At 36.3% G+C, this 11,071-nt stretch overlaps 1 protein-coding gene across 1 annotated transcript; it reads left to right on the top strand.

The window, feature by feature from the left end:
- On the top strand, nucleotides 1–5,050 carry LOC116169322 (GDP-Man:Man(3)GlcNAc(2)-PP-Dol alpha-1,2-mannosyltransferase-like). The gene is made up of 5 exons (XM_031485387.1): nucleotides 1–130; nucleotides 182–412; nucleotides 459–691; nucleotides 737–954; nucleotides 4,257–5,050. Exons 1-5 carry the CDS (start codon nucleotides 108–110, stop codon nucleotides 4,998–5,000), a joined length of 1,449 nt encoding a protein of 482 aa, XP_031341247.1. The 5' UTR covers nucleotides 1–107; the 3' UTR covers nucleotides 5,001–5,050.
- The last annotated feature ends 6,021 nt before the right edge of the window (nucleotides 5,051–11,071 follow it).

Raw genomic sequence — 11,071 nt, 5'->3', positions numbered from 1 at the left:
CAGATGATTATGTTGTCATGCCTGCTGGATCCACTTCAAAAAATATTTTGATTATGTGGTTTTAAAAAGACCATTTTTATATTTATAAGAATTTTTCATATACAAAAATGCCTTCGTTTTTCACTATAATGTAAGTAGATCCTCCGGAGGATCAATAAGTTTTTAACCTCAACTCTTTCAGGTTGTCGCTTCTCTACTCTACGAAAATTGTAATCGCTTTCGTAATATTCCTTATAACGCTATCGCTCGTCGGTCTACCGCTTGTATTTTTCATTCTACGCTGGAAATTCATAGCCGCGAAGCAGAGGAGGAAATCGGAGAAGCAAATCGTCGGCCTCTTCCACCCGTATTGTAACGCGGGCGGCGGTGGCGAGAAAGTCCTGTGGGTAGGCCTGTTGAGCCTGCAACGCAAGTAAGTGTAAACAAAGCCCCGAATATCTCGCCATTGTTCGTCTTAGGTATCCCGACTGTGAGTTCTACGTGTACACCGGGGACGTCGAAGCGACGCCTCAAGAAATCGTGGAGAAAGTCCAGAAGAATCTGAACGTGACCCTCGAGAAAAACGTCAAGTTTATTTATTTGCACAAACGGAAATGGCTGGAGGCGCGGATGTACCCGTATTTTACCCTGCTGTGCCAGAGTTTGGGATCGTTATATTTGGGTTTCGAGGCGCTGAGCTTGTTAAATCCAGGTAACGTGAATGCGTGATTTAAGGCGGCTGATTTGTGAAATGTAGATATTTTAATCGACACGATGGGGTACACTTTTACGCTGCCGTTGTTTAAGTACGTCGGCGGATGCAAGACGGGCTCTTACTTACACTATCCGACAATCACCACGGATATGCTGAAACGTGTGTCGAATCGTGTTGCGATGTATAATAATCGCAACGCTATAGCCCGCAGCCCGTTTTTGACGGCGGGGAAGTTGTTCTACTATCGGATTTTCGCAGCGGTATGTATAACCACACTGTAAAAGAGTAAGGTAGTGAGACATAACCCCCGTGGAGAAAAAGGGAGACCTCCTTTTCCTTTTTGAGACTCATTGGCTACTTCCACGTTCGAACTTGGTCTGTTTGCAGGAGTGTACAGGGTGGTCCAAATTGGACACTTTCTTATGGAGACATCCTTTATTGTAAGAGATAGGAAAAAATGGGCCTAACTCTATGGGGCCCAAATTTAAACTAACGCAAACAGAATTCAGCTATCTCTAGTGCCTTAAATATTTTGTAATTTCTTATGGGTGCGTGTTTGGGCTTTCGTTTCAAATGCGATTTAAAGTGCTGAAGGCAATTAAAATACAAATGTGATGTAATGAATAAATAGTGCGAGCTGAAGGCGACCTACACACATCTGAGCGAGGCGAGGCGGCGTAGCCGCCGGAGCCGAGCGTATACCTTCCCGAAATCAAAAAATCTTAAAAATCATACTGCGCATGCGCAATAGACAACTTTTTTTATTTGTGGAGTAATTTCATTGAACTTTTTATGGTAGGTTACTCTAATAAAAACAAAACCGTATTTCGTCCTAAAACTGAAGGTACAAATGTAAAATACCCCATTTTTGGGGGTATTTGTACGAAATATACTCACTCTAAGTTTAAAAGATGCGTACGATTTTTACCAACCTATACCATGAAATTGACTGACAAAAAGACTTATCAATATATTCGCGTTTTTTTGAGCCGAATCAAATTTCCTTTTTTTTTGCATTTTAGAAAATTCCGACATATTTAAACGTATAAAATGCAATATTGCAAATAATATCTTTATATATAGTGTGATTCAAAATTGAGTACAACCTCAGGTGTAACATACACGACTTGAGTTCAAAGATTTTAAGGGCGGTTTTACCAGCCAAAAATAAGAATTTTTTTTCATATAATCGGATGTTCTAATTTGTTTTTTTTTAAATCGGTTTTTATTTATTTTATTCCCACCAAAGGAAAGTCCGTATGACGAAAAATAAGCTTACCAAATTTTATTTAAATCGACTGAAAGGTTTATGAGTAATTGATAGAAAACAGCTTTTTTTAAAAAAATTTACACACTATCTAGAAAACGAAGCAAGTTAGGACATACGACGATATGAAAAAAGTTTCTTATCTTTGGCTGGTAAATACGCCCGTAAAATCTTTGTACTCAATTTTGAATTACCCTGTATAAAACAGAGTCGTATATGTTACACCCGAGGTTACACCACTTACAAAATGAATAAGAGAATTAATGACATTAACGCTTTCCACTTAAAAATACGCACTACTTCAAAAGGTTTAAAGCGTGCACATTGCAATTTTGCAACAAATCTTCAACATATTTTGAAACGACATCTCGTAAGACACAGGTCTTCAAAGGATTTAAAATGTGCACAGTGTGAAACATTGGTTGGACGTATGCCCGCGAAGGTTTCCGAGTTAGTACATAAAACACTTTCCGAAATTCCCACGGGAACGGGAAAAAATCGGGATTTTACGGTTTTCACTCGAAAAGAGACTTGACGTCTAGAACGTAGATTTCTTTGAAGGTGTCTCGTAATTATTTTTGGTGTTCATTCCCTATTACTTCAAAAAGATTTTTGAAAAATTAAAACATTTTTGTGACATTTTTTGGTATTGTTTGAATTTTCTGAATATCATCCGTGTTATAATTTTGAAAACAAGAATTTAATATATCTTTTTTATGTTAAAATATATAGGGTGCTTCATTTAAAAAAATTAAGTTAGGTCCGATAACTTTTTTACCTGACCCCGTATACTTACTTTGAAAACGGCAGATTATTCAACAATCATTATAAGCAAACATTTTTTCTGTACCTCTTTTAACTAAGAAAGTGTAGGGTCATTCTGAAATTGAGAGTTTTTTGATTTTCCCCTGTATCTATTTAAGCGACCGAATATTTTCAAATTTTGATCCCAAGAAGAGCACTAATTCTAATAATTATGGATACTCTATAAAGGTGATCACCCTGTACGTCATATACAGTGTCTTCATAATGAAAGGAGCAAATTCATTCGGGTAGTTACAGACCCGGGACTGAAATTTAAGGTCAAGCCGTTTTTTGTGAAAATGTCCACTATTGTCCGTATTTTACGTAATAGTTTCTAAACCGTAAAGTATCACGAGTGTCCGCGCAAAGCGGTTACTTAGAATGGTAAAATTAGTTGAATTAAATTACCAAAATATATTAAATTGCAATTACATGAATTCAGTTTTAAATAACTTTTGGAATCTTCCGTAGTCGGTACGGTTAGTCTCGAGCGCCACCAGAAGTTGCTACCCCTTGCTATTGGTGTAGGTCGGCGAAGTGATTTCGAAAGATCCAGATAATTCAGTCGCAGAAACGGTCAATCCAGGGATTGGGCGGGTACCCGGCGTTTGATTACGGGCGGATAATCTACAACTATTTTGGTTGATTCTTGTTGCCCGAGGAATGCTCTTTTCAACGATACCAAATTTGTTACAATCGGTCAAACGGTTAAGAAGCTGGTTATTGCAAAAACAATTGAACGCCCCACGCCATCTTTGTTTTTGAAATAACTGAGTTTTTAATTTTACGAAAATGATAGATTAACTGGTTATCTTTAAAAATGTGAAAACAGAATGTTTAGTTTATTATGCGAAATTGAAAAAGAATGCAATTTTAAAATTTAAGATGGCAGTTACGCCCTCTGGTGGTCATTTTTAGAACTCGAAATATTTTCCCGCGATTCGACGGATTTACTCAATAATTTTTTTCCCCTAAGTCATATGACGAACAGTTCTCGAGATATGGCCGAGGAACAGTCCTATTGGGTCACCCGGTACCTACCTAAACTTCGAGGCGCATGCAATTTTTTCCGCAAATAATACGCTCTTGATTACTACACCCTGCAATAAAGTACGTGTGGCGATCTAACTGCGCTGGCGGCTCACCGCACTCTACGGCAATTTACAGGTGGATGACTTAACTTCGATCGAGGTTCAACGTAACATTTTCGCACAAAAAATTGAGGTAATTTCCAGGTGACCGACTCTCTCCGAACGACCACCTTCGTTTTCTCTTTTGAGTGACACCATCCTCGATAACGACAACGGCAAAATTAATAAAATCACCCTGTAATCTGAACCACCTACAAAATATCCCACGATTCACTAGCGCCCCAAGTTTTCAAACGCATTTACAAATTGATCTACCTATCATTAGAGATTACCTCGCTACATACTAGTTTTCGAACTGTCGTATAACTTCATCTGATTTTCACAAAAGATAAACTTTTAGCTGTATTCCTGGGCGGGACAGAGCTCCGACGTAACCCTGGTGAATTCGACGTTTACCCTCGAACATCTGAATAACATCTGGTCGCAGCCGCTGCACCTGGTTTATCCGCCTTGCGAAGTCGATCACCTCAAGAAAATCCAACGCGGCAACAAACACCTGCAAAAGATCCGCATACTGTCACTGGCACAATTTAGGCCGGAGAAAGACCATCCCCTCCAGTTACAGGCGCTGTACGAACTACGCGAAATTATACCGGAGGATCTCTTCGCGAACGTCATACTGGTAATGTGCGGCAGCTGTCGTAACGAGGACGATAGGATGCGCGTCAAGGACCTGCAAGATTTGAGCAAGCACCTGAGCTTGGAGAATAACGTCGAGTTTCGCGTGAACATAACCTACGAGGAGCTGATGGAGGAGTTCGCGAACGCGTACCTCGGCATACACACGATGCTCGACGAGCATTTCGGTATAGGGGTCGTCGAACTGATGGCGGCCGGATTGTTGACGGTCGCGCATAAATCCGGAGGCCCCCTGCTCGACATCATAGAAACTTCGGAGGGGTCGCGTCTCGGATTTCTCGCGACTACGGCCGACGAGTACGCGCATGTCATTAGATACATTTTGTATATGAGCGAGGCGGAAGTTTCGGGCGTGCGGGAGAGAGCGAGGGCGTCCGTCGATCGATTTTCTACTAAGAAGTTCCAGGATGAGTTTTTAAGAGCGATCGAACCATTATTTAAGTAATTGTAATTAGGTAATCTTCTTATAAATAAAATAAAATGTGTCGATACCAACCTGATATGCTTTACTAATCCATTCATGTTTGTTATAGCATTGAATTTATAACTATCAGAAGCGCAGGTTAAATGGCAGGATATGTGACTGTTTTCAATAGTTTAAATTACAAGACGTAGATGTCTCTACCATCGAGAAAGATGAATAATAATGTCAGTTTTTTACCTTTGTTAATTATTATACAGGAATCTGTAATGAATCCACTATCTCGATTTCTAATTGTTGTATACAGAATTCTAGATACCCAAGAAACGTACTTATAAGGCATTTATGTGGCACACAGGATGTTGAATGACGTAAGATAAACATTCTTCCTTTCATGAATCGTGACCTTACTTAACATTCCTTAAGGAAGATTGAATTACATTTGAACAGGAAAGCAAAAAATACGCAGGCATCCTTGATCACTGTAACAGAAATTAAATGTACCTACCTATCTATTCTTAATTTTTGTGTGTGTCGGTTAAACCGTTGCCACCTCAGAGGAATAAATAAATAAATTTATTTATTCCTCTGAGGTTGCCACCGGTTAAACTACCTAGGACAGGGGTCGGCAACCTATTGAAACGGAAGAGCTAAAAATTACAATTTACAAAATTTCCCAATTCTTAAAAAGAGCCACAAATAATTTTTGATTCAATATTATAGTTTTTGGCTATATACAGGGTCCTGCAACAGTCCGTCGGTTTTTCCTACATAGCTGATAGATACCTGGTAAAAATATTGGTGGTTGCGGATCTACAGAAATTATTTTTGAATGTACAGGGTGTTCCATTTTTACGATGTCAATTAATAACTGATCTTTTTAAATAGAACATCCTGAATATTTGGTTGTTTCAATGCCGTTTGTTCAAAGTGCTATAACTATTCTTTTTCAAATGGAACTACCACTATTTTATTTCGCTATTCGCTTTTGTCTTCTCTTAAATGTTTATAAGGGGTGCCCTGTGCTTAAACTCCGCAGTGTTTAGGTTATTCAATATTTTTCACAAAAGTACCTACTCATTAATTAATTACGTGTTTATACATCGGAGTAGGCTGGCTATAATAAAAAAAAACAAAAGAATACCAGAAAGTAAACAAGTGTCAAAAATTAGATAATTATTTGCTGCAAGTATACTTTTGATACAAAATAAGATTAATTAAAAAGGCGAATTTCGAACAAATGAACTAATTTCTTTAGATAAATACGGAGAGCCGCAACTTTATAGGTATCAAAAGAGCCGCAGGTTGCCGACCCCTGATCTAGGATCACACGTCACACCTGGCAATTTTGATACAAAATAAAAAGGTCGTTAACCTCTTTTCTTTTAAATTCTGACGTTTGAAATTTGTTCTCAATGGTTAATCGATAACTTATCGATAATTATCGATTAATAGATAGTCAATCGATAAATTTAAAAAAAATGGTCGACCGGTCAACAAACAAAAGAATTTTTTGCGCATGGGATTTACACAATATATATTCTGACTATAATAAGCAAAAATAAATAAAAAGTGCGATTAAGACATCGAAAATATTTGCTTTTACAAAAGTTACAGCGATTTGATTGAAAGCTTTCAGGGGCGAAAATTAAAGCTGGAATCTTTGTTTTCCCTAAAAAAAAAAAGAAAAATGGAGGGTGATATTTTTCCGCGGTTACTTAGCAAAGAGGAAAAAAAATCCTGGAACAGTTTTAAGGCAATAGTCCATGGTTTCCCGTTCAGTGTTTCCTGGGAAACCATAGAGCTGAAAATTATGACGAGCTGACAGGATTTGGTTTTGTATCATGGGATATAGAATGTCTCTAAAGAATAAAGATGCACAGGTTACATTCTCATTTAGATCAATTTAAGGATAATATGGGAGCTTATTTGGAATAAGGACAACACTTTCTCGAGACAATGGAACTTAGGCACCTTCCCAAGGCCAGGAAGTTGGAAGCATGATGGAAGATCAGATTCAGTTGAACATGACAAAAACAGCAAAACTGTTCCATTTTTAAACATTTAGACTCTAAGATAAACAAATTATAAATGTAGAAACGTTACCATTTAATAAATCATGCCTATGTAAGTAGGATTCTATAGGTATTTTTATTTTTTGGTTTTTTGCATTTTTTTCACACAAAAACAAATACATAACCATTTTTTGTTCTAATTCTTATTTGTGGCTATAGAAGCAATAAAAATAAGGTTATATGTCCCATGCGCAAAAATACTGTAGACCGGTGTAATTTATCGAAAATGTTGGATTGGATAGGATTGGTCGATAAACCTATAATTACCGATAATCTATCGATTAATCTCACAACTAAACTATTAAGATAGATAATTATCGAGAGAATTTTTAACGACATAAACTTTTCAATGTTTAGGTACACCAGTTTACTTCCAACAAAAGCGATGTAAGAGCATTGTTGAGTTGCCATATGATCACAATTCACAACCTACTGCTGTACTCATTTTTGAGGATTATCGTCCACTTGATCACCTTTGATTTCAGACAACTTGAGCATCAAAAGATCCTGTTTTATTTAAATTATCTTTCGCAATATCAATACCAAAAAAACAAAAATGTTAGCGAGTGTACGCATGGATGATGTAATATATCGATTGAGAATATATATCGATGAGATTTATGAAAAAGTAGGTATCGATAGTTTTCTCTTGATAATTTCCGCTACTTATTTATTAATCGATAAATATCAGAGATAGACAATTTTCGTGGCAATAATAATCGATTATTATCAGCAGCTAACAATCATTATTAATTATTTTCAAAAGTTATCGATAATTATAAAAAGTTATCGATAATTATCAAACGTTATCGATCATTATCGAAAATTAGCCTTACGATTTATCGATAATTGTCGATTATTATCGAAAGTTAACGATAAGTGATTAAAGTTATCGATAATTATCGATAGTTATCAATTAATGATTAATCGATAATTATCAGACTGAACAGACTTATCGATAAATCGATAACAATTTCATTTATCGCTCAGCTCTAGTAGGTATACGAATTCACGTAAACTGGGACCGATTTATTTGTGCACAATGCTGCATGGTTATAAAAAAAGCTGATTCGCGAAATTTAGTTATCAAATGTGAATGTGGAAATGATGTAGCTGCCTGCTTGCAACGGACAATATTTTGCCTTAAAATTTTTTTTGATCGTTTTTTAATAACAAAATCTCCCGCTTTCAGTAAAAATGTGGAACCTGCCTATTTTACTGCCTGTGAATAGAATGTATGAAATTGCATTCCTTCAAGGACAAGGACTGCAAGCTTCGTTCGTCTAAATGTATTATTATTTACATTACAAATTTACGCAATGCTTCTTAAGGGATCTATTTTTAGAACATTCCAATCCTATTTATAAAACCATTCCAATGATAACACAAAAAACATCCGGAGTTCCTGACATCTGACGATTAAAAAGGAAAATATTCGAATGGTCAAAATAAATGGTCAAAATAAATGGTCAAAATAAATGGTTTGTAATGTCAATGTAACGCTCCACTTTCGATCGCTCACGGACTTTCAAACGATCGAACTGCTCCTAGCGGCGGCCAGTTGGCACATGGTCACAAACTGTTATATGGGATCCGCGCTTCTGATAGTTATAAATTCAATGCCAAAACGAACTCCCGCTGTGGAAGATCTCAAGCACATATTTTGTGTTCCAGCCCTGAGCTAGTTGGCCGTTTATGCGGAGGGTTTTAGGTAACGTAGCGCCAACTCTGCCAACCGTAATATGCGTTGTTAAATAATCTGGGTTAAAAGTCCTGTATATTTAATTTTTTTCCTATTTTGATGTGTAGTTCAGCAAGGCTTAATTGGAAAAGGTTACTTAGTTTTTTCAACGAATTAAATTATATTTCGTCGTCATAATTTCAGTTTATGAACTTATTCCCAGTTAGGTTTAGCCATGTATTAGCGCATATAACCAAGATAATAACTAAAGAAAAATGTTTAAAGATTTAAGTCAATTGGGTTAGATGTTAAAATGTCATCACCTAGGGAGCTATATCTTATTTTTAAGGAGCGTTTGTTAAATCCATAGGATTCCTCGAAAACTTTATTTTATTCAAGTATTTTAACAAGAATTATGATAAGGGGGTTAGAATTTTAGTATTTTTAGACCACACAAGAGGTAGTTCGAGTGCATCTCAATTTATGTTTCCACCGTTTAGTTAATCTTGAGTCATGCACCAGATCGAGTGGTTACTTACTCCCTATGCATGGGAGTTTTGATGATTTCCTGGATCAAGAAAAATATAAAAAATTAATTATATATCTGCAGAACCCAATTGATTAAGCTAGTCGGTGCAATTCATAATTTCATACATGTTAAAACAATTACCTCAAAACCATTGCAAGATAAAAACAAAACTCTATTTCTTCTCTCAAACATCCACGAATTCATTCTTTTAATTTTCATGTAGTGCCTGTAATTTTACCCCGAGAAGGTTATTTTAACCCTATAAACTCATTTGAAGAGTAATTGAACCTCCCGATGTATACTTTACCGATCGATGGTTTTAAGAGTGAATCTTTAATTAACCGTTTTAGAATGGATCTTTGAAAAACGAGGCTTTTGAAGTGAATACGTTAATACAAACCTGAAACACTCCTGATTTTTATCGCATCTCTTTGCAGGAGTCGGAAGTCCTTTTAGAAATTCACTAAGTACATTTTTATCATATTTCTCTTTCAAGCACTCTGTTTGAGATTAATGTATTCATGTAAACTAGTTTCGTATTACATTTCGAGATTTGAAACTTGTCACTCCGGTAGGTGTTATAAATTAGATTGAGTTTGCTATATAAAAATAATAAATATAAAACTTTGCACTTGTGTATGATGAAATGAGCTGCTTTTTATGGCCTATCCAAAGTTGTGATGTAATTGATATATAACTGACATGTTAATGCGGAAATAAGGTTGTTCGTTAAATGGACGGTTGGGAGCGAAAAAGCTCCTTTCTGAACGAACAATTTCAATTTACATATTCGCGCTTCTTTTGTGCAGCACCAGCTGTACACACAAAATAAGGGCGACGGAAATATAACGACTTACTGCTACACAGCAGATTTCTTGTTTCAAGGGTCTTCAAGTAAACTGTACGTTTCGGTGACAGGTTTAACTAGAGGATACCGTGTAGAATTTATATGGCACTTGCCACAGCAAATATCACACTTGTTACGTTATCGGGGACGATTTTGGTATTTCGAGCATCGATGTTTCTTAGCCTTCGTAAAGTTCCTCGAAATGTTTTGCAGAAATAAAATTGGATTAAGAAATATTTTATACCTCTGTAAAAGGGGATATTGCCCATTTCATTCGCAATGTTCTTTTTTATGTGGCCTGTAACATGGTATAGGAGATGTATTCCTATTTCTATTATGATACAAGAGCTATTGTTTTTACTACTAAGGCGTTTTTAATACGTACATTGAGTTTTCGGTACAGGCAATTCGTTATTTATTGGGGTAATATGTGGAAACTTGAACCACGCAGGAAATGCAATCTATACAGAAACACCGGAAAACGGAAGAATACAGCATTTGGTGCTTGTCTGTCAAAATCGTTTTGATATATTGCCATAAAGATTTTGCGCTACCGGTTGTCCAAAATGGTTAGCAAGACTAGAGGAGCACACATTTTTGTTCCTGTGTGTCCATACTTATTATCTTAAATAGAACACCCTGTAATTTTATTGCATTTTCGAAATATCCTCCGTTGACTTGAATTTCAAAGAATCTCCCAAAATCAACAAAACTGACTTGATGCTACATGAAAATGATTTAAATTTAAATTTTGATCGCACTTCTTACAGGGTGTTTCAAAATGAATGATCAATTTTAATAACATCAAATCCTAAAAAATTAATTTTTTCAAATGAATCGTGCTTTATTTTTTTGCACTTTCAAATGTCCAAAGAAAGTCTACATCGGTCAATTATTATATATATCACCTCCCAAATTAAATCCGGAGGTAAAAGCAGCAGGCACAGCGGCGGCGTTAAGACG

The sequence above is a fragment of the Photinus pyralis genome, unplaced genomic scaffold (assembly GCF_008802855.1).
Source record: "Photinus pyralis isolate 1611_PpyrPB1 unplaced genomic scaffold, Ppyr1.3 Ppyr1.4_LG4, whole genome shotgun sequence".
NCBI lineage: Eukaryota > Metazoa > Arthropoda > Insecta > Coleoptera > Lampyridae > Photinus > Photinus pyralis.
The sequence above is the reverse complement of the archived record's forward strand: the minus strand, read 5'-3'. Positions and strand labels throughout refer to the sequence as shown.